The 24,013-nt window shown below is 39.0% G+C and overlaps 1 protein-coding gene and 1 long non-coding RNA gene across 2 annotated transcripts; one reads left to right on the top strand and one right to left on the bottom strand.

Annotated features, from left to right (window-relative positions):
* Window positions 1-16,287: 16,287 nt before the first annotated feature.
* Window positions 16,288-18,306, top strand: LOC115267986 (ATPase WRNIP1). Its single transcript, XM_029875862.2, has 2 exons — window positions 16,288-17,556; window positions 17,709-18,306. The coding sequence occupies exons 1-2, from the start codon at window positions 16,393-16,395 to the stop codon at window positions 18,231-18,233; spliced, it is 1,689 nt and encodes a 562-aa protein (XP_029731722.1). The 5' UTR covers window positions 16,288-16,392; the 3' UTR covers window positions 18,234-18,306.
* Window positions 18,295-20,053, bottom strand: LOC109621469 (uncharacterized). Its single transcript, XR_002201812.3, has 5 exons — window positions 19,813-20,053; window positions 19,541-19,605; window positions 19,295-19,332; window positions 19,040-19,096; window positions 18,295-18,367 (listed from the first exon to the last, which is right to left on the bottom strand). It is a non-coding gene; the product is annotated as an uncharacterized LOC109621469 (long non-coding RNA).
* Window positions 20,054-24,013: the final 3,960 nt, after the last annotated feature.

Here is a 24,013-nt window from a genome sequence, read left to right as displayed (position 1 = left end):
CAGTGCACCAATTTTTGCTGTATTCAGCTGTTTTTCGTCAAAAATTTACCGTACTCGGTATTCAAAATTACGTGTGTACGGTGTCAAAATTTCGATTATTATCGATTTTCCATGTACCTCGGATCTTTCTTCATAGAAAGTAAGCATTCTGGACGTTTTAAAATATTCCATCAGAGAAATTTTTATTTATCTCAGTTTTTGCCTATTTTCCATACTAATATTGAGTGACTCCGTAGCTTGAAGAAATAGAAGCACCCGTCTAGCAAATTGGGAGTCGGGAGTTCGAGTCTCACCGGAGTACGTGGATTTCTTTTCATAATTCAAATCTCAATTTGTTCATCGAGCACATGTTTCTGTTGTGCACATGGATGTCAAAGCATTTTCAACAGGACAAAATACTGTTTTTAACCCAAATGCGTCCCATACAAAATGGATGGAAAAATTTTGCCGATAAAATATTTTGTAGTCTTCCGATTACAAATATATGGCCCAAACACTAACCATTTCCGAAGAAAAATCCGAGGTAATAATCGAGATTTTGACACCGTGTGCCCAAGTCTTGGACCTCGCGAACTAGACGGTCGTGAGTCGTATGAAGAAGCAAAGAGTTTCAGGCCTATCAGTTTGATCTCTTTTCTTCTGAAAGGCTTAGAACGCATTGTCGATCATTACATCCGTGATGTTCATCTGGCCTACGTGCCTCTTCGTGTGAACCAATATGCTTACCAATTTGGAAAGTCCACTGTGACTCTTTTACACAAGGTTGTTTACAATATTGAGAAAGCATTCTAGAATAATCAAATTTTCCAATCGCAGTGAAACAACTGCGGTTCAGAGCAGAAAACGACATTCCGCCGTGTGATCAACACGAATCGAAAACAAGTTGATTACCATCGAGTGAGTAGTTACATCGATCATAAAAACAGCATAATTGTACAACACCCTCCCCCCCCCCCCTTTCAAAATAAATAGGCCCTGATGAAGATCCCAACCACAGGATCGAAACGTTGACAATGATCTAAAATAATCAAGGCTTCTCTGTGACTGAAAGCCGAAAAATACCAGTAGAACATTTACTCGAAAGCAATCTTGTTTGGGAACTATCTTAGAAACAGAGAACAATAGAGTTAACAAACTATAGAGGACGAATGTCGCTGGCGTCGCCGCCGCAACATCTCTTGCTGGCAGAGATAGGGAGGGATATAAGTGTCAAAGAGAAAAAGTATGCAGTTTGACAGATAGATACCCGACATGTATGCGAACGAGAACAAGGGGAACAGCAGCGACATTCGTCCTCTATAGTTTAATAACTCTATTCAGAGAACAGACATCTAGGCTTGAACAAATGTCATTCAGAAAGTTGTGTAAGGATTTGAATCTTCACTTGAGTAAGGTTTGCAAACCAACACACGATGATGATGATTAACCTGGGCTTGTTAGGGGAATATCTGTGAGTAAAAAGAAAATCGCGTTAAGTACTGTTCCTTTGAATTCCACTAAGAATTTGCATCCTTTGACAGATACGTATTTCGACCTCAACTGTAAGGTCGTCTTCAGTGTCTTGTACTTGACTTGACTCGAGTCAAGTACAAGACACTGAATATGTCTTACAGTTGAGGTCGAAATAGGATACTGCAAGATGACGTCACGAAGCCGTGCACTGACAGTTCAGCGAGCTTGTTTACATGGACTTAGTCTCTGGCGGAGATCCGGCAAAACTGTTTTTCGATACAATTTCAGTAAAACGGTAATTAGACGATTGGTTTTGTACTAGTAGAGATGAAAATGATCGATATTTCCGTATCATAATGGATTCGGGACGGAAAACGTAAATTCAATTTTCGCCGCTCGTTAAAATTTCTAACACCTTGTAAACAAGCTCGCTGAACTGTCAGACAAAGTGAGGTTAGATCAGGTGCTTGCAGTACCCTATACGTATCTGTCAAAGGATGCAATTTCTTAGTGGAATTCAAAGGAACAGTACACTTAAAAAAATCCGCACATATTTATTGGCAAAAATCCAACTTACTTCATTATTACAATCTATATGCGCGCACATAAACGTTCTTCACGCAAGGTTGCACATAAAATCTGTCGGATGGAAAATATGTGCAGCGGCATGTATATTCTAAATGCGTAATTTGAATTTATGAGCGATGCATTTATTTTTCGAGTGCAAAGCTTGATGCCAAAATTCTATGTGTGGGCACATGGAAACTAGATGCGGATTTTTCTTAGTGTACTTAACGCGATTTACTTTTTACTAAGCACGCGATGATAAGACTAACGCCACCAATCACCATATTTCCACAGTCAGAGGTGAGTTGAAACATTTGAAGTGGTGAATTAAATTATTATGGGAAATTAACCGATTGCTGCGCCGCGCTATTGCCACTTATGTTGCCGATGAAATATTTCTCACACAAAATTCAGATTGGACTTGGATGTCTGTTCTCTGTGTCTTAGATATCGAGAGTGTTTTGGGCAAGGTGTTTTGCACAATGTAATAGGTGATGCCGCTATTTCGCAGCACTTTCCTTCATAAACACGCTGATTCAACTTATTAAAGTTAGTTGCATCTTAACTTTTCCCCAAAAAGTCGTTCAGAAACGTCTAAATTGTCAGTTATTTTCTAATTGACAATAGTCAACACGTCTTGCAGAAGCGGCTAAAAAATGTAAACATTGACAGCATAAAAATTACGCTGAAAATTTTCGTTGATTCCGGAAGCAAAATCGGAATCCACGCTGTAACTACTATGTATTGTGATGTTCGATATAGACAAGGATTTGTCCTGCATAAATGCTTTTAAGATATTTTGTGACGAGTTACCTTGTGATGTTGCTATTTAAACCCAGCTGATTCATAAACTGTGGGTGATGTTGAACTACGCCATTGACACGCCTATACCTATAACATGGAGTGACAGTAGTGACATAAGGGGCCCAATTTCGTTTGATCCGCACATTTTGGGGCCGTTTAAACAAAAGAGATGTTGACAACAATGCCTGTCAGTGGGTTGTGTTGAACGGAGTGGACTAACAGGGAATTCGTGACCGCGAAAGAAAAAGCACAAAGTTTTTTTTCCTTTATTTTGGAGACAAAGTTTTTTTTACACTTCACTCGTTTTATTCGACTGTCTCTTTCGATAGTTTGTATGAGCCATTTTACGAGACGTTTCGGATCAGCTGATCGCTCATTTCATGAATGAAAATTTGACAGGAGGTTGCGCCCAAGCCCGTGAGAGTTAATATCAATATCAATACTGTTGTCGTTTCGTAAAATCTATATATATAAAAATGAGTTTGAAGCCCCTTTGAGGCAACAAAACTCCCGAACGGCTGAACCGATCAGGATGACTCTTGAACTGTTCGGTTCGTATTCATGGTGGCTGTGTTTATATGTACAAAAAGTTACGAAAATCAACTAGAAAAGTAACAAAATTGAAAAAGAACTGATTTTCTATGAGCTGGGAAGGAAATCAACACGACCGAAATGAAACCAATCTAGAGTGCGGTGCTATTTGAGCTCAATAGTTGTCAAACCACCACAAGACGGCAAGACAAAGTTTGCCGGGACAGCTAGTAGACTATAGTAATGAAAAAGGCGCACCTACCGTCGCGCAGGCTGCTGCCGCAAATCTGTGCTGCCGGTTGGCAGCTCTCGGTGTGCTGTGTGCTGTCACTTCAATGATGACGAGGGGCGCACTGATTTCTTCAACAGGTGATTCATTCCTTGGAACGGTAAGCATAAAGCCGCATTACACCATGAATTAGGGGTCACCTGTTTAGTGGACTCTTACCACTGGAACAGGCGGTCCGTAGTGTTATTCTTAGCCAATTGGGTTTTTAAATAAAGAAATATGTTTAATTTTTTTGATTTTATACGAAAGAGCACCTTTTTCTGAACCACTATGATATTTTTCAGATTTTTGAAACTTAATTTTGATACCTAAGGGTGCTATTACACTCTTTGCCCAGATGCCAAATATTTGACCACTTTTGACAGATAAATTTTGGCTGGTTGTTTGTCTCTGTTTGTCCCTATAGAGCTTGCTGACGTTTATTCACCTCTCTATTTCAAGCATGCAGGCGGGATAAAATTTGTTTTCATCGGGAAACCTTTCCTGATGGCAACAAATCCTATTCCGCCTGCATGTTTGAAAGAGAAAGGTGAATAAACGTCAGCAAGCTCTATTCGTTTTTCGAGAGTGACAAATATTTTTGTTTGCCAGGTACACCTTGGTCAAAATTTAACTGTCAAAAGTGATCAAATATTTGGCTCAAAAGTGATCAAAAATTGCTCCCATACAAACTTCAAATTGATTTTTAAATAGGTTCCCGGGCACCAAAATTCATGAAAATTTGGATTTCGGCTCAGTTTTGCATGCAGAATCAGAATGTGGAATTATCTCAACACCGCTAAAGAAGCCAATTGAGGCAACCGCTTCCGACACTACACAGCTATCTAGGCTGATCGGGAAAAGAAGTTAATATTGACGATTAACTTCATACGAGTACGAACAGCGGAAATTTTTTTGTTTCTTAATTCTTATGTCAATGCTACGTGCACACTTATCAGAGCCCCACCCCTATCTCCGTGGACAAGCGTGGACTATTCTTGAATCCCCTCTTCCTCCAAGTTGCCCAAGTTGCTTTTGCTAAACCTGTATTAACTCTACGGACAAATTTTATGTGCGGCATTTATGAACGAGGTGAACTCTCTCTGTCAATTTCCTAATACATATTATCACACATAATTAAAATCATTGCATTTATGTAGTACATTTCCGACGTAAGGGTGATAACAAATAGAAGCAGCAACGACATTCATTAATTTTGTATCTTCCATTTCCTCTTTGGAGCTAAATGTGCGTTGCAATCTTTAATTCGTCACTTCAAATTATGCTAAGCAATCTGCCATTTTTATAAAAAAAATCTTGTACCGACTTTTCGAACCCTCTAAGCAGAATACCCTCTTTGAACGAAACTGATTACACTCTTTTTTAATGATAAAATAGTTATTTATGTAACGAGTTGCAAAAAGTTGATTTTTTCAGCACGAGTCGTACATTTATCCAACGAGGCTTGCCGAGTTGGATAAATACGAAGAGTGCTGAAAAAATCGAGTTTTGCAACGCGTTCCATACAAAATTTTATGCAATGATTTTTTCATAATGCAACCCATTTGAGTTGCATAATGTTCATAATGCAACTCAAATGAGTTGCATTATGAACATTATACAACTATTTTTCATTATGCAACTCATTTCAGCTGCATAATGAACCAGTTCGGAAAAATCGGCTATTATGATACCAAAATGAGTTATATAAAATGTAAATTATGAAACTGAATTGCATAAAATGTTTTTTTTTTGTGCGAGAAAGGCTAAAAACAAGTGACGTACAATCCCGAATAATGGAACGATAAAGCCAATCCAGTCCCTACCGGGCACGTATCTATCAGATTACATTTCACTGCCCAGCCCGGGCGTCTCTTGATTTAATAAAGTTTAATCAAAACGAACCATTAATAATATCACGTGCTCTTCTAGGTTGATCTGAAGATGGCATCCTTACTATGGGAGAGCAGTACAGTCGAAACTTTTATAACACAGTGGTTTCTCAGTGATCCTTCATCCAATCCAGTTGGTTTTCGGAAGATAATTAGGTAATTCCTGTAACTAATTTTATGCACTTATTATACGCTACTACATACTCGCAAATTGAATGCGAGGCAGCTGCGAAATTTCGATGTGCGTAAAGTGGTACCGTGGTATACGATACCCAACTGTATCAACTGTCCCCACCCAATAACAACAACAACCACAACGGAACAAGGAACTGACCTGAGTCTTATCCTGACCATCCTGACAGCAGCCTTGGCATTAGATACACACACAGAGCCAAAGACGACCAACCTCAACTCCACGTGGTGGGCCCTCGGGGAAAATTCAATCATTCTGTCAGTGCGTTGGAAACTTGGGTTTGAAGCTCTCAGAGCTGGACTGAGCTTTACACCAACCAACGTCGTCGTCGTCGTTGTCGTTGGTGGGTGGTGGTGGGTGAGGTTGGAAGTAACTGTCGCTGCATTATCGTGTATGGCGGCCGACCGACCACTGACTGCTTGACAAGACAAGGAAGCTTTCAGGAACAACAATGGATTACTGCACGAATTTATTCTGGCCTGCTTACTCTCACACGAAATTTGACGTTTGAGCGGTGTCGGCACCTCTCAAACGTCAAATTTTCTGTGAGAGTAAGCAGGCCAGCATAACTTCGTGCAGTGGACCATTGCAACGTGTGATGGTCAGACTTGCTGCGTAGCTACTGCCACGCCAACTTCGCTGGCTGTCATCAATCATGGTCGATGGTGAATATGAATCACGTTTTAAACCCTTTTGTGCATCCGTTCAGATTCGGTAGATAGTTTGAATGAGTTTGAGGGAAACCGGAGTGCATTCTGTTGACCCACAAGAACATTGAACTGTTTGGAAACATTGCTCCGAATTCATAATACAGGTATTCTTCGATTTAACGTACCCTCGATATAGCGAATTCGATATAACGTACATTTTGCTTCGATATAACGTACAACATTGAAAATTTTAATTTTTCTCAGGAATATCCCTCAGATAAGCTAGGAATCCACTCAAATCATAGGGGTACTCACTAAACAGATTAAATTGCTGCGTAAGCCATGATTTTCTGCTTATTTGAAATGTTTCATGATTTTGCGAATGAAATAATCAAAGATTGCCTTGGTAATCGCGACATCTCATCAGTTTAATCAGTTTACGCAGTTGTGAATCCCCCTAATGTTTTCCATGTTTTCTTGCAGTATTAACCTTGTTACCTAGAATTAGCGCAAACTGGGTAAAAATTTAGTGTACATTATATCGAAGCACAAAAAACGAAATTACTTTTTCGTGAAAACTCATGTTTTTCATTATTGGTTTTGTGAATTTCACCGAAATGATTATTTAGGGTTAATTTCACGTCGAAATCATCAATACATAAGTGACCCGATTTTGTCAGCCCCTTTCCGGAACACATTTTTTGCTCCCCTCAAAAACTTAAACAGATATTCATACTTTTTATTCCTCTATGTTCTGCCTTTCAGCAGTAGTTTGATGATGATCTTAAATGAATTGATCAATATTTGCCCGTTAGATAATGAGAGCAAAAAGTTCGTCGCAAAAAGGGGCTGACAAAATCGGGTCCGTACTGTATTAGCATAAAAAATATTAAATTTTTCTCTGCTTCGATATAACGTACACTTCGATGTAACGTACAAAGAGTAAACTTTTTTGTACGTTATATCGAAGAGAACCTGTAACCAAGCAATTGAAATGCTTCTTCTTGCTTTTCGGAGTATTTTGTTTTTTTTTCTTTTTCACTCTTTTTGTTACATGTTTTGTTTCTCTTTTATTTATTTTTGCTATTTTCTTTTGTACCGTCAAGGCGCCATTCACCGTGTGCCTTCGAATATTTTTTCATTATTTCCATATTACGATTGAATGATATGACAATTTCCCTTCAATTTCACCACTACAACACTAATGTATTGTTGTTGTTACCGTGTCAAAACACTCATTAGAAACATTTAAAAGTATCATTTTGACACTAAAGTGTGTTCACATGAAGTGGGTTTCTGCTCGTTCACTGCATTCATAGTGAAAAAACCAAGGGGACGGCAACCTATTTTTTCCAAGGAATTGGCATCCCTATCCCACCAATGCAATGTTTTCGTAGCCAGCATAACAGCGGCTCAAGCGTAGGGCTCAAGCTGACAACCTATCTTTCAACACAGCAGCATAATTTTAATGCGGGGTAAGAAAACAAGAAGACCATAACAGTCCCCTAATTTTTTCACTATGGAGTTTGACAGGTTGGATTGTGCCTCCTTACATGGAGCATAAATTTATGCTCCACCCAAAATATGCACCAATACAGTCGTGAAATTTGAAAGTTTACCTTTTTACGAGGGATATTGATGCAAAACGCTTGCATCACATTAGATCTCATTAGAGTATTGATGATCATGAAAATCGGCATTATTTGATAATTTTCAATTTGAGAATGTCAATGTTTAGGTAAAGTTTCTACAGAGAGTGGGGATTGTTTGTAAAAAGACACACAACACCTCTTCTCACAAACTTTGTTCGCTAAAGTGCGTTTTTCCTTATCTTCTCCCGCTTATGTACTGAGTGAATGTTGGTATTGATGAGCTCTGGTTGCGCATGATAAGCGGCAACAAAATACGATCACCGTAGCACCCCCGTGGAAAAAACGAAAACTGCGCTAAGGTGATTTAAGCGATAAACTAAATGTAGTAACGTTTTTATTCCACCAAGAAGCAATTAAATTCACATATCAGGTATGTATTTTGCACTACCGAAGCAAGTTTAGCAAGAAAGTACGATTACTCGTACTTTTTAATTGAAACAAAAGGGCACGGTAAATGGATACCCTAAAAATCATTCACCGTGCCCCATATTGTCCCATATACCTAGAAAAAATTAAAAATTTTAACATTCGTTTTTCTAATAAAATCTTGTAAGTTATTACTTGATATGAATATAAACGAAGAAAAATCCCTTGGCTGGGTTGTTTTGATCATTTTTAAACAAAATAGAATAAAATTTCTCATACACGGTGAATGGGTCCCTACTACCACGGTGAATGGTGACCTACCACAGAATCAGGCGACCTTACTACGCTTTACTAATTGTATTATAACACCAAATTTTGTGAAAAATTTTCGACTTCTCTGGATATTACTTTAATTTTATCCTATAATGAAGGCAATTTAAAGCGTCACCAACAATGTTTATAAGACTGGTATCAAATGACAGTCCTTATTTGCCCTGAATCCTCTTAGATCCACGGTGAATGGTGCCTTGACGGTATTTGTTGTTTGTTTGCTTGTTTGTTTGTTTGTTTGTTTGTTTGTTTGTTTGTTTGTGAAGTTATTGCAAATACAGAGGACTTGACCAATGAATAGATACGTCTCATTTATTTGGCGACTCGAGATTGAATGATCTGACATTACATCGAATGACCCTATTCTGTTAATCATAGCCTACTAAAACTCCTACATTTGTTTGTTTGTTTGTTTGTTTGTTTGTTTGTTTGTTTGTTTGTTTGTTTGTTTGTTTGTTTGTTTGTTTGTTTGTTTGTTTGTTTGTTTGTTTGTTTGTTTGTTTGTTTGTTTGTTTGTTTGTTTGTTTGTTTGTTTGTTTGTTTGTTTGTTTGTTTGTTTGTTTGTTTGTTTGTTTGTTTGTTTGTTTGTTTGTTTGTTTGTTTGTTTGTTTGTTTGTTTGTTTGTTTGTTTGTTTGTTTGTTTGTTTGTTTGTTTGTTTGTTTGTTTGTTTGTTTGTTTGTTTGTTTGTTTGTTTGTTTGTTTGTTTGTTTGTTTGTTTGTTTGTTTGTTTGTTTGTTTGTTTGTTTGTTTGTTTGTTTGTTTGTTTGTTTGTTTGTTTGTTTGTTTGTTTGTTTGTTTGTTTGTTTGTTTGTTTGTTTGTTTGTTTGTTTGTTTGTTTGTTTGTTTGTTTGTTTGTTTGTTTGTTTGTTTGTTTGTTTGTTTGTTTGTTTGTTTGTTTGTTTGTTTGTTTGTTTGTTTGTTTGTTTGTTTGTTTGTTTGTTTGTTTGTTTGTTTGTTTGTTTGTTTGTTTGTTTGTTTGTTTGTTTGTTTGTTTGTTTGTTTGTTTGTTTGTTTGTTTGTTTGTTTGTTTGTTTGTTTGTTTGTTTGTTTGTTTGTTTGTTTGTTTGTTTGTTTGTTTGTTTGTTTGTTTGTTTGTTTGTTTGTTTGTTTGTTTGTTTGTTTGTTTGTTTGTTTGTTTGTTTGTTTGTTTGTTTGTTTGTTTGTTTGTTTGTTTGTTTGTTTGTTTGTTTGTTTGTTTGTTTGTTTGTTTGTTTGTTTGTTTGTTTGTTTGTTTGTTTGTTTGTTTGTTTGTTTGTTTGTTTGTTTGTTTGTTTGTTTGTTTGTTTGTTTGTTTGTTTGTTTGTTTGTTTGTTTGTTTGTTTGTTTGTTTGTTTGTTTGTTTGTTTGTTTGTTTGTTTGTTTGTTTGTTTGTTTGTTTGTTTGTTTGTTTGTTTGTTTGTTTGTTTGTTTGTTTGTTTGTTTGTTTGTTTGTTTGTTTGTTTGTTTGTTTGTTTGTTTGTTTGTTTGTTTGTTTGTTTGTTTGTTTGTTTGTTTGTTTGTTTGTTTGTTTGTTTGTTTGTTTGTTTGTTTGTTTGTTTGTTTGTTTGTTTGTTTGTTTGTTTGTTTGTTTGTTTGTTTGTTTGTTTGTTTGTTTGTTTGTTTGTTTGTTTGTTTGTTTGTTTGTTTGTTTGTTTGTTTGTTTGTTTGTTTGTTTGTTTGTTTGTTTGTTTGTTTGTTTGTTTGTTTGTTTGTTTGTTTGTTTGTTTGTTTGTTTGTTTGTTTGTTTGTTTGTTTGTTTGTTTGTTTGTTTGTTTGTTTGTTTGTTTGTTTGTTTGTTTGTTTGTTTGTTTGTTTGTTTGTTTGTTTGTTTGTTTGTTTGTTTGTTTGTTTGTTTGTTTGTTTGTTTGTTTGTTTGTTTGTTTGTTTGTTTGTTTGTTTGTTTGTTTGTTTGTTTGTTTGTTTGTTTGTTTGTTTGTTTGTTTGTTTGTTTGTTTGTTTGTTTGTTTGTTTGTTTGTTTGTTTGTTTGTTTGTTTGTTTGTTTGTTTGCATTGGTTTCTATTTGGACAAATCTAGATTGTGCTCAAATTAAGTTTAAAAATTACATGATCGATTTCTCTTCATCGACACTCCCAGGTAACCACTAAGCATTTGAATAAGCCGTGTATCAACCCGTATTACGCATTTAAACTGCTTGCTGCGTTACATGAGCAGTTCGAATGCATAGCTGCCTTGAGTTAGCATAAGCTGTGCTGCTCAAAAGCTTTCGGTTGTTAATTAGCATTTCAACTGCTTGAAGTGGTTTCACTTGGGAGCATACAGAATGCTTTTCAACTGCTCTTTAAATTCTAGGAGCAAAAAGGTTGGGAGATATGTTACGCATTTGGCAACACATTTTGTCTCTCTCTTACAGAGCCTATGCTTCTGTTTACAAATCTGTGCATCTTATTTGTTTCTTCATTTTCCCCTACTCATCCAAAAGCACCAAAGAAAACATTACTGCAGCTGGATTGGATTAGGAACTTGTCCATCAAAAAATCACCAATTATTTATCATTTCGTCGGAAAATATATGCTGAATAGGTGCGTGCTTTGGTTGATCATAGGATTGTTTGAAAGAGGGAAAAAACAATCTTATTCCACAGATATTTAAAAGAAGGGATCGTAATGCTCTACCACAATGAAATATCTCAATGAAAACAAGTTTTGGATGTTGAATCTGAAGCTGTTATCGAATCATTCTTTATATTAGCGATTAAATCAACGCACGCCACCGGGACAGCTTTAGCATCGTGGATCAGGAGCAACAGAATCCGAAGCAGATATGATTAATCAATCTCCGGATCGTAAGTTCAAACCTACATCACTACAAAAATCAGCAAAAAAGTACCACCTAGCACCGGCTGGAATATGGAAGGACGATGAAGCGGGGAAGCAGGCTGAGAGAACGAGAAGCAGACGTCAATCTATTTTTGTTTTTTTTTTGCTCGACGAGGCGTTACACTTCTTTGACATTTCGTCACGACGTTCCTGAAGGGATAGCACTAAGACAGCCCGTTATTTTGCCAAAACCTGCTGTGAGGTAGCACTATACGGCTAATTAGCATTTAACACCTTGTCGTAAAGGCTACTATAATGCTGAAGGAATGCTATTTTAAATGCTTACTGGTTACTTGGGGTATTTCATCCTTCATTGCGTTTAGAAATCCGGTATTAACAGCGTTCGATGAAACCAGCGCATTTTTGAATCTCGCATTTTCCATGAGTTTGCAGCATTCCTTGCACATCCAATAGAGGCTTGTGTAGGTATCGACATTCGCACGCGCGCTGGGGTCCAATTCAGCGCAATCAACGCAAAAACGAGCTGAGCAGAACCCGCCACATTTCATTATTGAGTTATCAACGAGCTCATTAGTGCAACTCTTACACACGCCCAACATTTTAGCTATGACGAAAGGTCCTAGTCTAAAGTTGCTCCAGAAATCAAGTGCACGACAGTTCGCGGACCGGCGGACAGATGGCGCCAACAACAGAAACGACGAAATTGCGGTCAGTCAAAAAGATCAGTGGTCCCAAGTGGCTGCCTTGTGGGATACCAGACGTTGCGGCAAATGAAACGGACTGACAATCACCTATGACGACAGACAGGCGGCGACCTGCTAGATAAGATCTCCGATCTTTTCGTCAAATTGAAGTGACAAGACGCAAGTTTGATTGGATTTTTTTCGCTTGGCCGCAAGACTGCATCGCAACCTATTCTCAATTTAGTTGAAAATCGGAGTTTTCGACTAGTGAAGTTGGACTTTTCTCAAAATCCATGCGTCGGACCTAACTTCGAAAGTGCCCAGGTAACCACTAAGCATTTGAATAAGCCGTGTATCAACCCGTATTACGCATTTAAACTGCTTGCTGCGTTACATGAGCAGTTCGAATGCATAGCTGCCTTGAGTTAGCATAAGCTGTGCTGCTCAAAAGCTTTCGGTTGTTAATTAGCATTTCAACTGCTTGAAGTGGTTTCACTTGGGAGCATACAGAATGCTTTTCAACTGCTCTTTAAATTCTAGGAGCAAAAAGGTTGGGAGATATGTTACGCATTTGGCAACACATTTTGTCTCTCTCTTACAGAGCCTATGCTTCTGTTTACAAATCTGTGCATCTTATTTGTTTCTTCATTTTCCCCTACTCATCCAAAAGCACCAAAGAAAACATTACTGCAGCTGGATTGGATTAGGAACTTGTCCATCAAAAAATCACCAATTATTTATCATTTCGTCGGAAAATATATGCTGAATAGGTGCGTGCTTTGGTTGATCATAGGATTGTTTGAAAGAGGGAAAAAACAATCTTATTCCACAGATATTTAAAAGAAGGGATCGTAATGCTCTACCACAATGAAATATCTCAATGAAAACAAGTTTTGGATGTTGAATCTGAAGCTGTTATCGAATCATTCTTTATATTAGCGATTAAATCAACGCACGCCACCGGGACAGCTTTAGCATCGTGGATCAGGAGCAACAGAATCCGAAGCAGATATGATTAATCAATCTCCGGATCGTAAGTTCAAACCTACATCACTACAAAAATCAGCAAAAAAGTACCACCTAGCACCGGCTGGAATATGGAAGGACGATGAAGCGGGGAAGCAGGCTGAGAGAACGAGAAGCAGACGTCAATCTATTTTTGTTTTTTTTTTGCTCGACGAGGCGTTACACTTCTTTGACATTTCGTCACGACGTTCCTGAAGGGATAGCACTAAGACAGCCCGTTATTTTGCCAAAACCTGCTGTGAGGTAGCACTATACGGCTAATTAGCATTTAACACCTTGTCGTAAAGGCTACTATAATGCTGAAGGAATGCTATTTTAAATGCTTACTGGTTACTTGGGTGGTGCGCTGTATAGTAACCTGGTCCACTATACAGCGCACCACCTCCGAAGTTAGGTCCGAAGCATGGATTTTGAGAAAAGTCCAACTTCGCTAGTCGAAAATTCCGGGTTTCAACTGCACGGAGAATAGCCACAGAGAACAGACATCCAAGTCCAGTTCCAAAACTGTGTAAGGAATTTAACGGTCATTTGAAATGGCAAGCTAGAACAAATTTTGTCTCGAAAGCTGTGTAAGAACTCATTTTTTAGCGTTGATAACTCATGGCAAGTTGCCACAATCAGTGGTGAGTATACGTATCACGATAAGTTTCATATCCACCACTGACAACGGCATTGGAACTTTGCGGTACCAGCGCCGAAACAGAATTGCCACTTGTGTTGCCATTTCAAACGACCGTTTAATTCCTTAAACAGCTTTGGGCTTGAATGTATGTTTTCTGTGGTATTGTGATTTTTGTTAAGTGAGCCCACAGATATAAATAGCAGACTGCGTACAAGTGAACATTGAACGATATAGCGCATTTAGTTCACCACTGGACTATCGCACTAGTTTTCACAAGTGCGAAAATGCAAATAAAAGTGCGCGATTGCATCCAATCGACTTGGTGTCTTCAGAGCACTTATTCAGCATACATCGAAGAAATAGTGCGCCGAAGACATCAATTAGATTAGATCCAATCGCGCAGTTTTATTTACGTTTTCGCACTTATGAAGACTCAGTGCGCAGTCCAGTGATGAACTAAATGCGGTATACATTATTGAGTACACCTTTAACCATAGTTTTGCATTGGAAACAAACGTTTATAATACACTCAGGGTCTGTGTCAATTGGCTTCATTAGCGGTGTTGAGATAATTCCATATTCTGAGTCTGCATGTCAAACTGAGCCGAAATCCAAATTTTCATGAATTTTGGTGCCCGGGAACCTATTTTAAAATCAGTTTGAAGTTTGTATGGGAGCGATTTGTCGAATCACCCCTCATTCCATTTTGTACTGGGCGGAGCTGTCAAACAGTTGCCCAGCTGTCAAAAGGTGATTTCAAAAAATCTCTTTGAAATTGATTTTAGGTATCAAAATAAAGTTCTAAAAATCTGAAAAAAATCATAGTGGCTCAGAAAAATTTCATCATTTTTGGTGCCCGGGAACTATTTTTAAAATGCATTTAAAATTTGTATGGGGAATTTTTTTTGTTCGGGGCGAACTGTCACTTTATCGATTGAACTGTCATTCTATCCACGGATATTAAAACTGTTTTGATTATTTAACCATCTAAACAAAGGAATTTGAACGCAATAAAATCAACTTATACTCAGAAAAATGAGCTCTTCCGATTAGGCTAAAGAAAATAGCAATATTTAATTCACTAAACAACCCAATTGACACAGACCCTTACTCTAAAATATCTGGAGCTCGATTTGAAAAGGTCGTATGTACATTTGTCGATATAAAATTCGATCAGTTTATTTTAGTTATTGTAGCAATAGAGAAGATATTTTGGAGACTTTTAATGATGGAACGGAAAGCCTGTTTTGTGATGATTCTGCTGTACGTATCAACTTTGTTCAATTTCAACGGTTTTTGCTATAATAAGCGAATCCAAATGATCGAATTTTTAATCGACAAAAGCACATACGACCTTTTCAAATCGAGCTCCAGATATGCTTAATCATTTTTCGCGCTGGAATCTATAGTCTATTTTACGAAACGACAACAGTGTTGATATTGATATTAACACTCACGGGCTTGGGCGCAACCTCCTGTCAAATTTTCATTCATAAAATGAGCGATCAGCTGATCCGAAACGTCTCGTAAAATGGCTCATTCCCGCTATAGTGGTTTCGCAGCGCGGTGTCACGAACACTAATGCGAATCTACTGGTTGAAAATATGCCCATTTGATTTTGCTGGAAACAGCTGATCTTTGTTTACTATTTTCAACCAGTAACTCAAGTGGTGTTCGTGTAATGCAGCGTGTACGTACACGCAACACTACTAAAAGCAGAAACCACTATGGGATATATAAGCACAGAGAAACAGACGTAACACTTAGAACAAATTTCATTAAAAAAACATCGTCACGAAAACGTAATCGCCCAATGCTAAATCTACTGTGTTTAGCCGGGCCGCCACTAGATGGCGGTAGTGAGCAAACGTCAAACAGGAGCAAAAACGACACCAGCGCCGCGAGTGGCCAATCGACCTACTACTAAAAATTTGAATCAACCGTTAAAAAGGTGATCGATGGAAGGCGTTGAGAGTGTGACGTCTGTTTCTCTGTGATATAAGGTTCAAAGCTGTTCAAAGCTTAAATTATGTCGGGTTTGGGTTGAAACTGTGATCTGATCCAGTTCTAATCCAGGTTGGAAATGGATAATGGAGAAAAACAGCATAAGGTGGCATAAGTGAGGGGTCGTACACAAATTACGTCACGCTTGTAGGGGGAGGGGGGGTTTAGCAGAACGTGGCAACCCATACAAATAATTTTGAGGTCCCATACAAAAGGTGTGACATAGGGGAGAGGGGGGGTTGAAAAAGGTCGATTTTTGCGTGACATAATTTGTGTATCACCCCTGAGTTGAATTCCATCAGTTCCATGATTCTCAGGGAACTAACGACCTATTCAAATCACTGTCCAGAAAAATCTTTTTCATTATATAATAGGCCTTTTCGGCATTTTTCCATTGAGTGACCCCCCGCGTGTACTGACATCGCGCTTTGCACAAAGTAAACAAACATAAAACGTATTTTTTTCCAGTGAAAACATGTCCCGCGTTTAGAAAAGTGCATCTTATTTTTACGGTTTCCAAACGTTTTACTGAATTTTAAAACCTGTCGGCCGTTAGTACGCGACTCCTTCGGAATGTCCGAAGAACCGCAACCATCATCGTCGTGCACCCGATCGGTCTGTCCGGTGTGCGACAAGCTGTTCCCGATGTCGGACATCGAGGCGCACGTTGATCGTTGTTTGTTTTTGAACGATTCGACGGCGCCCCAATCAACGACCAACGGGACGACGGTGGATGGGAGTGTTGCCACGGCCGGAAGAGAATCCAAGCGAAGCTTCAGCATTTTTAACAAAACGTCGCCGAACGTCGGAAGTGCTAAGCGGGCCAGACGAGGAGAGGATAGGAATAGTAACGGTGGACATGTGAACGAGGAGGATATCGAACGGACGGTGATTGATTTGTCGGACGAAGAGAAGGAAAAAGAGCGGGAACAGAGTAAACGTGAGAAGGCCAAAGCGAAAGCGGCGGAGGATGATGGAGGAAGTGTTCCCCTGGCGGAGAAAATGCGACCGAACGAGCTGGGCGATTACATCGGTCAGGAGCAGATAATTGGAAAGAATACGGTTTTGAGGACGCTGTTTGAGAAGAATACCATTCCAAGTATGATCCTGTGGGGTCCTCCGGGGTGTGGCAAGACGACCTTGGCTCACATTATTGCGACCCACTGCAAGAAGCACGAGACCATGCGATTCGTTAAATTGTCCGCCACAATGAGCGGAGTGAACGACGTTAAGGAAGCAGTCAAAGTGGCCAAAAACGACATTGCATTCAAACGGAAGACGATTATGTTCATGGATGAGATTCATCGGTTCAACAAGCTGCAGCAGGACATCTTCCTGCCGCACGTTGAAAGCGGTACCATTACGCTGATCGGGGCCACGACGGAGAATCCGTCGTTCAGCTTGAACTCGGCCCTGCTGAGCCGCTGTCGGGTGATTGTGCTGGAGAAGTTGGGCGTGGAAGCGGTGATGAAGATTCTGGAGCGGGCGCTTCCGCAGTACAAGACGATCATGTTTGAGAACAACAATAAAGTACCGGACATCCGGAGTCTGCCGTTCGTTCCACGGATGATGATCAGCGCCGAGAGCATTCGCTGGCTGGCGGAAATTTGCGACGGTGATGCTCGGATTGCGCTGAACAGTCTTCAGCTGGCGCTGAATACGGTTGCGGCTCAGCAAGAGGAAGAGAATTCCGCTTTGAAACGGATCTCGCTGGATGAAATCAAAGAGGGAATTAAGGTAAGTTCGGTTGGCTCCATTAGAAAAACGAGACCTATTCACATGAAACTGATGTGTGAATGGGGGCAAAATAGGACATGCCTGATGGCCAGTACTCTATCTTCGTAGTAATGAGTTGCAATTTTGTATGGTGTAATATTCATTTCTTGCAGAAATCCCACATGCTGTACGACCGCAAAGGAGACCAGCACTACGAATTGATCTCGGCTTTGCATAAATCGATCCGCGCCTCGGACGACAACGCAGCCCTCTACTGGTGCTCCCGGATGTTGGTCTCCGGAGAGGATCCACGCTATCTGGTTCGACGGATGATCCGAATGGCCAGTGAAGACATCGGCTTGGCCGACACCAACGCCCTGACGGTGGCCACTTCAACCCTGAACGCTGTACAAGCCGTCGGAATGCCCGAAGCGGACTGCATCATTGCGCACTGTGCCGTTTATCTGGCCCGAGCACCCAAAAGCCGCGAAGTGTACAACGCTTTCAACCGGTGCAAGGCATCGATCGCGCAACACAAAGGACCCATGCCGAGTGTCCCGCTGCATCTGCGGAACGCCTCGACCAAACTGATGAAGAGCCTCAACTACGGAGCGGGGTACAACCTGCTACACAAGGACGAATCCGGACTGCGATACATGCCGGAGGAGCTGAAGGATGAGCATTACTTTTCCGAATAACAGTGGATTTTGTGATAATTTTCTTTGAGAACTATGTTGAATTTGAATTAAAAACGTCATATTAGTTAAGAAACGGTTTTCTTTTATTGAACTTTTGAAAGAATAAACATAGTCCTGAAAGACAAGTCGGCCGCCTGTAAGAGAAAAGAAAAGTTATTGTTATTGATGGGGTAAAAGGATAATTTTTAGAATTACAAAGCTTTATGAATTTGTTTAGTCAGATAGTGGTGCATAAAATTGTTGAATCATAGTATTCATGTAACTATAAGGATTGTTATCATCATTTTAAACGTAAATTTGAGAATGCACAGTAGTTGAAAACGCGAACGTGTAGTAAGTCGGGATTTTCAGTGTAAAAATAATGGTAGGTGAAAATCACTTAAAAGTATAACTAAAATGCTGAATGGTGTATATGTAAACTTTGTTACACAATTGTGTTGTTTAACTTTCCTTAACCTGATACAAAGTTGTAAAACTGACAGGCTTACGTACGATTAATAAATTACAAATTAATAATTATATAGGTATTCATCAAATGTTACTCCTTAAACTATGCAACAACTTTCAAGTCATTCTGGTTGGGAGGATTTTTGTTAACTGCTAGATATTGTACGTAGCTCATCGTTAACTGTTTGATTGAACAAGGCAATTGATTGATATAAAATTGGCTGAATTAAAATGTAAAGTGCCCAAAAATTCCCCCTGGAAACACACCGTAGCATTACTTTCAAACTGAAAATGCCGACTATTATATCTTTCATGATTTCAAACACTGTGGTTATGTGGTGATATAATATGAAATTTACCTGCTTCAATGCTACTGCTTGAGTATCATTCCCGCGATTTTAGACCGAGGATTAAACCTGTAAAAAACAGAACAGGAGTTACACATTGCAAAAAGATTTGTTTGATTCATAAATTGTTGGCTTAAAAGTTTGCATCAGATAGTGGTGCATATCTTTGTTGAATCATCGATTTCATAAAATGGTTAAGGATTTCTCTCATCATTAAAACATGTCTTGCCAATCAACTTACTACAAAACGTTTGTAAATAAACCTACCTCTTGAGTCATCATTTTTCCTTCGTTGGAGTAGACATCTAGAAAGAGAAAAAATCGAGATCAGATTGGAAATCATACAAAACATACAAACAACAGTAAATATTTGTTATTTCAAACAATGAATGTTTCAGATAGTGGTGCATAGTTTAGAATCATAAGGATTCATAAATGGTAGGGGTTTTATCATCATACGAAATTGCTTCGAGATACAAAACAAGTTTGCTTTGTATTTGCTATTACACTTACCTGGGTGTAGTATTTTTAGTTGCTTCCTTGATGATCCGTGCTATGCCCCTTACTCAATGACGCCCCTGTAAAAATAATAAGACATCCGCATTAGACGAATATCCTAACCTCAAAATTCAACTATCGGAATGCATGGCGGAAATGGCATCAGAATGGTGCATGAGTGTCAAATCATGGATTTTTCATACGAAATTAGGGTTTTTTGAATCATCAGTCGATTAATTTACGTGGGCAGATTTATTGCGATTAATTCAAATTGGTCTTGAACTTACCACGCGGATCAATAAATGTAGCCATTTCACCGGGATCCATGACAAGCGCTTGGAATCAGATCAATTCCATTTTAGTTGGTTTCAAAATGCGCACATCGTCAATCAGCAGATTGAGATGTTTTCACACTTTTATAACTACATTCTCTTGTTTAATAAATATTGTAAAGATTTTTTTAAGCTAAATGTCTGTCCGACTAATCAACACGAGTTTCACCGTTGAAGGCTCAAAACGAAATGGACGATTTTGGTGACCGGACCGCTTACTGAACTAACTGATGCCCACTTTACCCGCCTTGCCCATACGTTCCCAAAATAGTATGACTTGAGAACTGTCAGATTCATGAAACCCCAGTGGGCTTCAAAACAGTAAATCTTTGTTACCTGCAAAAGGCCCTTTCGTTATCCAAAAATCCTCGCAAAAATCACATCAGGTTTTTCATTACGATAAAGCCTTGGCTCCCGAGGAGGATAGGTTTGTTTTCATAGGGAAACGTTTCCCTATGAAAACATTAAACAAAAAATTGCTATCTTCTGCTGCTGCTTGAGAGAGAAGGGTGATGAGCGCCAGATTGCCTTAATCTTTGTCGCTTATTCACGATTTACCGTCTACCCCGTGGTCTACCACCGTTGGTTTGAACGACACCTCATGCAAACCACCGGGGTTCATTTTTTTATTTGAACCTCTAGCGAAGACTACACACTTATTTAAGAATTACGAGTTCGGTAACTATTTTTACTGGGCTCGAACTGTTAAACAATGATTTGGCGACAAATCAGCATTTTTGTTTGAAGAGATACCGAACTTCAGTAATGTGTTCTACATTTTACTGAGTTCGGTTATTTGAGTCGCTTGTAACCCGGTAATTTTCATATTACACCGAAAAGGAGGAAAAAGTCAGTGAAATCAACTACCGATTTTCAGTAATCATTGCTCCTGTACCGAGTTTTCGCCAATGTAAACGAAAACAAACTGCTGCTCTCACGGGCAGCTGTCAAACATCCATTCACCATCATTTTCCAGGAGCAGCAGCAGCAGAATTCTTATCGAACTCAATTTTGCCGTCCATAGCAGCTGAAGACTTGATCTTTTTATCATCCCGTCAACTCACAGGTAAGGAATACAGATTCTGCGACGAATTCATAGAGAAGGTTATTATGCGGGACTAGATCAGGGAAGATACTGCAATGTGTGGCATCTCCCGTGTGGTTCAAAGATTGATTTCCTTACACACTTTAGCACCAGCAGCATCGCGGATCTAGTTTTGTTCAACCACTTTCGCAAATCCGTCGCAGATTCTGTACTGTCCTCCCAAGAGCTGACAAAGATTTAAAAAGACGATCATTTTGCCGGCATTCATGACTATATCCGCAATGTATTTATGCAAAAATGATTAAATAACACAAAATGCGAGGGAGTGCGAGGTATGGGCAAGTATTATGAAACTGGGAAACTCGGTAGTCAGCTGTAAACAAATGAATAACTGAAAGTCAGTAAATTTCCCCAACAAAAATTACTGACTAGCTCAGTTATTATTTGACAGATGATCAACTTTTCAATTTACATACTCTTCGGTAATTGAAAAAAATACCGAAAAGCCAGCAGTTCAAAAACCCAGTAAAATTTTACCGAAGTCGGTAATCTAAACTAGCTGTGTACTTTATCAAGAAGACATGGAACTCTGTCATTTTTCCATAGGGGCTGTTCATAAACCACGTAGACCAAATTTTGACCATCTCAGACCCCCCACCCCCCTCGTAGACTTTCGTCCATACAAAAACTTTAAAATTTGTGTGGAGCGTGGACTTTGGCCAGACCCCCTCCCCTTTCCCCTAAAAGTCTACGTGGTTTATGAATGGTCCCATACTAACGGCAAGCGTCACCGACGGCACCGCTGCCTGGTGAGCTAAGGTGTCACCTTTGTATAAAAGTGTTAGAGTGAATTGATGCGAGTATGAAGATTTACACACACTATCACGAATAGTGCCACCTTCATCCGTGGTGGCGCTGCTAAAAGTGACTCCCGGCTTTCAGCAGTGCTGCAAGTCTTCTTGATAATGTGGTCTTCGGTGAAAGGCCGTTGGAAAGGTCGCGCTAGTATTTTATTGTTTCACGGCGAATGTATCTCTGATCAAAATAAGAGATGTAAAATGGTTCGATCATGTGTGATATACAGTTTGTTAAAAAAAAACAAATTAGAGATGAAAATATTTTTTTAAATTCCGATAGATAACAATACTTCCTAATTGATCACACAGGTTGAACATAACCTCAATATGCAATGTTTGGCTCCCGATTTAGGCTCCCGCTGAGAGAGCAAATTGAGTCAGCCCACAAGACCCAGCTTTATAGGCCTTGATGGCGTTGCAGTGCTGCCACCTTGCGGGAGTCGTATGGCAAACGTGAGAAAAAACGAGACAAAATTCGTTTGTTTATATTTCTTGTCGCACACGGTGACAGATACAAATGGGATTTCCCATTGGAGTGAGTGCATTTTTGCTTCCGTCAAAGCCAATTAGCCTGTGTATGCTGGCAAAATTCTTTGACTTTTACTGCGAGCTCTGTTTTGGTGCTGTCCTGCTATCTCTCATAGGAATTTTGAACACAGTGCTCGCAGTAAAAGTCAAAATCTCACAGCATGCAGAGGCTAATGCCAAAAGCACTCGTACCACAGAGAACAGACATCCAGGCTAGAATAAATTTCATTCGGAAAGCTGTGTAAGGATTTGAATCTTTACTTGAGTAAGGTTGCAAACCAATACACGATGACAACACTAACGCCACCAAACACCATATTGCCACAGTCAGTGGTGAATTGAAACATTTCAAGTGGTGAATTAAATTAGTATGGGAAATTAACCGATTGGAGCGCCACGCTATTGCCACTTGAGTTGCATATTTCAAATGGCCGTTAAATTCCTTACACAGTTTCGGAACTGGACTTGGATGTCTGTTCTCTGTGCTCGTACTTTTTTTTTTTATCTGTATTAACGAGATTTTTAGCCCTAGGCTAGTTCATCTCGGGACCCACGCTTTACTTCTCTTCCGAAGGAAGAACTCACATTTTGCGAGTTTGTCGGGAGTGGGATTCGATCCCAGGTCCTCGGCGTGAGGGTCAAGAGTTCTAACCATCACACCAGGTCCGCTCCGCTGTGCTCGTACTTTCGTTTCTCCTTGGGGTACATTCAAATATTACGTAACGCAAAATTTGACGATTTTAGACCCCCCAAGTAACATTTCAAGTTTTATCAAATTCTACAAGGTTGCTATAAAACGACTTTCATAAAGCCATGGCCAAGATATTTTCGACTTTATTTCATCGACCATAACCTCACGAAGAGTGAAATCAGATCAGTTGGCCCACCCTGCAGGAGGTTTCGAAAGAACCTTAACAAAAGCGATTTGGCATTGCCGTTTCTATGCCACGCTGTCTAAGCGCTTGCTTTTTCCACTAATAATTGCTTTTATCATAACATTTTTGTGTTTATGAATTACATCCAATCTAAATAAATTCTTAAAAACAAAAAAAAAGAGAACACCAAATTCGAAACATGATGGCTCCATCATATTTTTTCAGGTGAAATATTTATCGTCTAGTACTTTAATTTCAATTGCCACGTGAAATTCACTGCGAAACATACTAAAATAGGCCTAAAAATAAAAAGCCCCTTCGAAAATCGCTCACATTTCGATTTATTTTTGGTTCCTACCAGAGTAAGAAATGTTGGACAAAATAATAATTTCATAAATTTCACTTACATGTAGCCTTTTCAATATGCTATTTTAGCCATTAAATAAATTTCAGTTGGTATCACTCCATTATCAAGGAACACTATGTGCGCAAATGCTTAAAAATAAAGTATAAGAATGAAATGAAATAAAATTATTATGGCGGCTATCAGATTTATCAACATTGCTGTTTTGCAGCCATAAAAGAATCTATTAGTGCGTATACATTTATAATTGCATTTGTGAAGACAGTATTCTTGCCAAAATGTTCTTATAAATGCCATTTGTAGACCGCTTGGCTATTTTTCAGAATTTATGATGACCAAACAGCAGGCAAATAAAATTTTGACAGCTGGTTTGTTGATCCGTTTGTTTATGCACTTGTTGGTCCATTTTCAGATCGTATTACCTATAAATTTATCCCAGTTTTCTTTACTGTAATGCGCGGAAATAATCATGAATCATCGATATACG

Source organism: Aedes albopictus, chromosome 3 (genome assembly GCF_035046485.1).
Source record: "Aedes albopictus strain Foshan chromosome 3, AalbF5, whole genome shotgun sequence".
NCBI lineage: Eukaryota > Metazoa > Arthropoda > Insecta > Diptera > Culicidae > Aedes > Aedes albopictus.
The sequence above is the reverse complement of the archived record's forward strand: the minus strand, read 5'-3'. Positions and strand labels throughout refer to the sequence as shown.

What these genes read in the sequence shown, in the direction of transcription:
- LOC115267986 (XM_029875862.2), top strand. Translation starts at nt 16,393, where the DNA reads ATGTCCGAAGAACCGCAACCATCATCGTCGTGCACCCGATCGGTCTGT. An exon ending in AAATCAAAGAGGGAATTAAG is followed by an intron (nt 17,557 to 17,708) that starts GTAAGTTCGGTT and finishes CATTTCTTGCAG; the next exon opens with AAATCCCACATGCTGTACGA.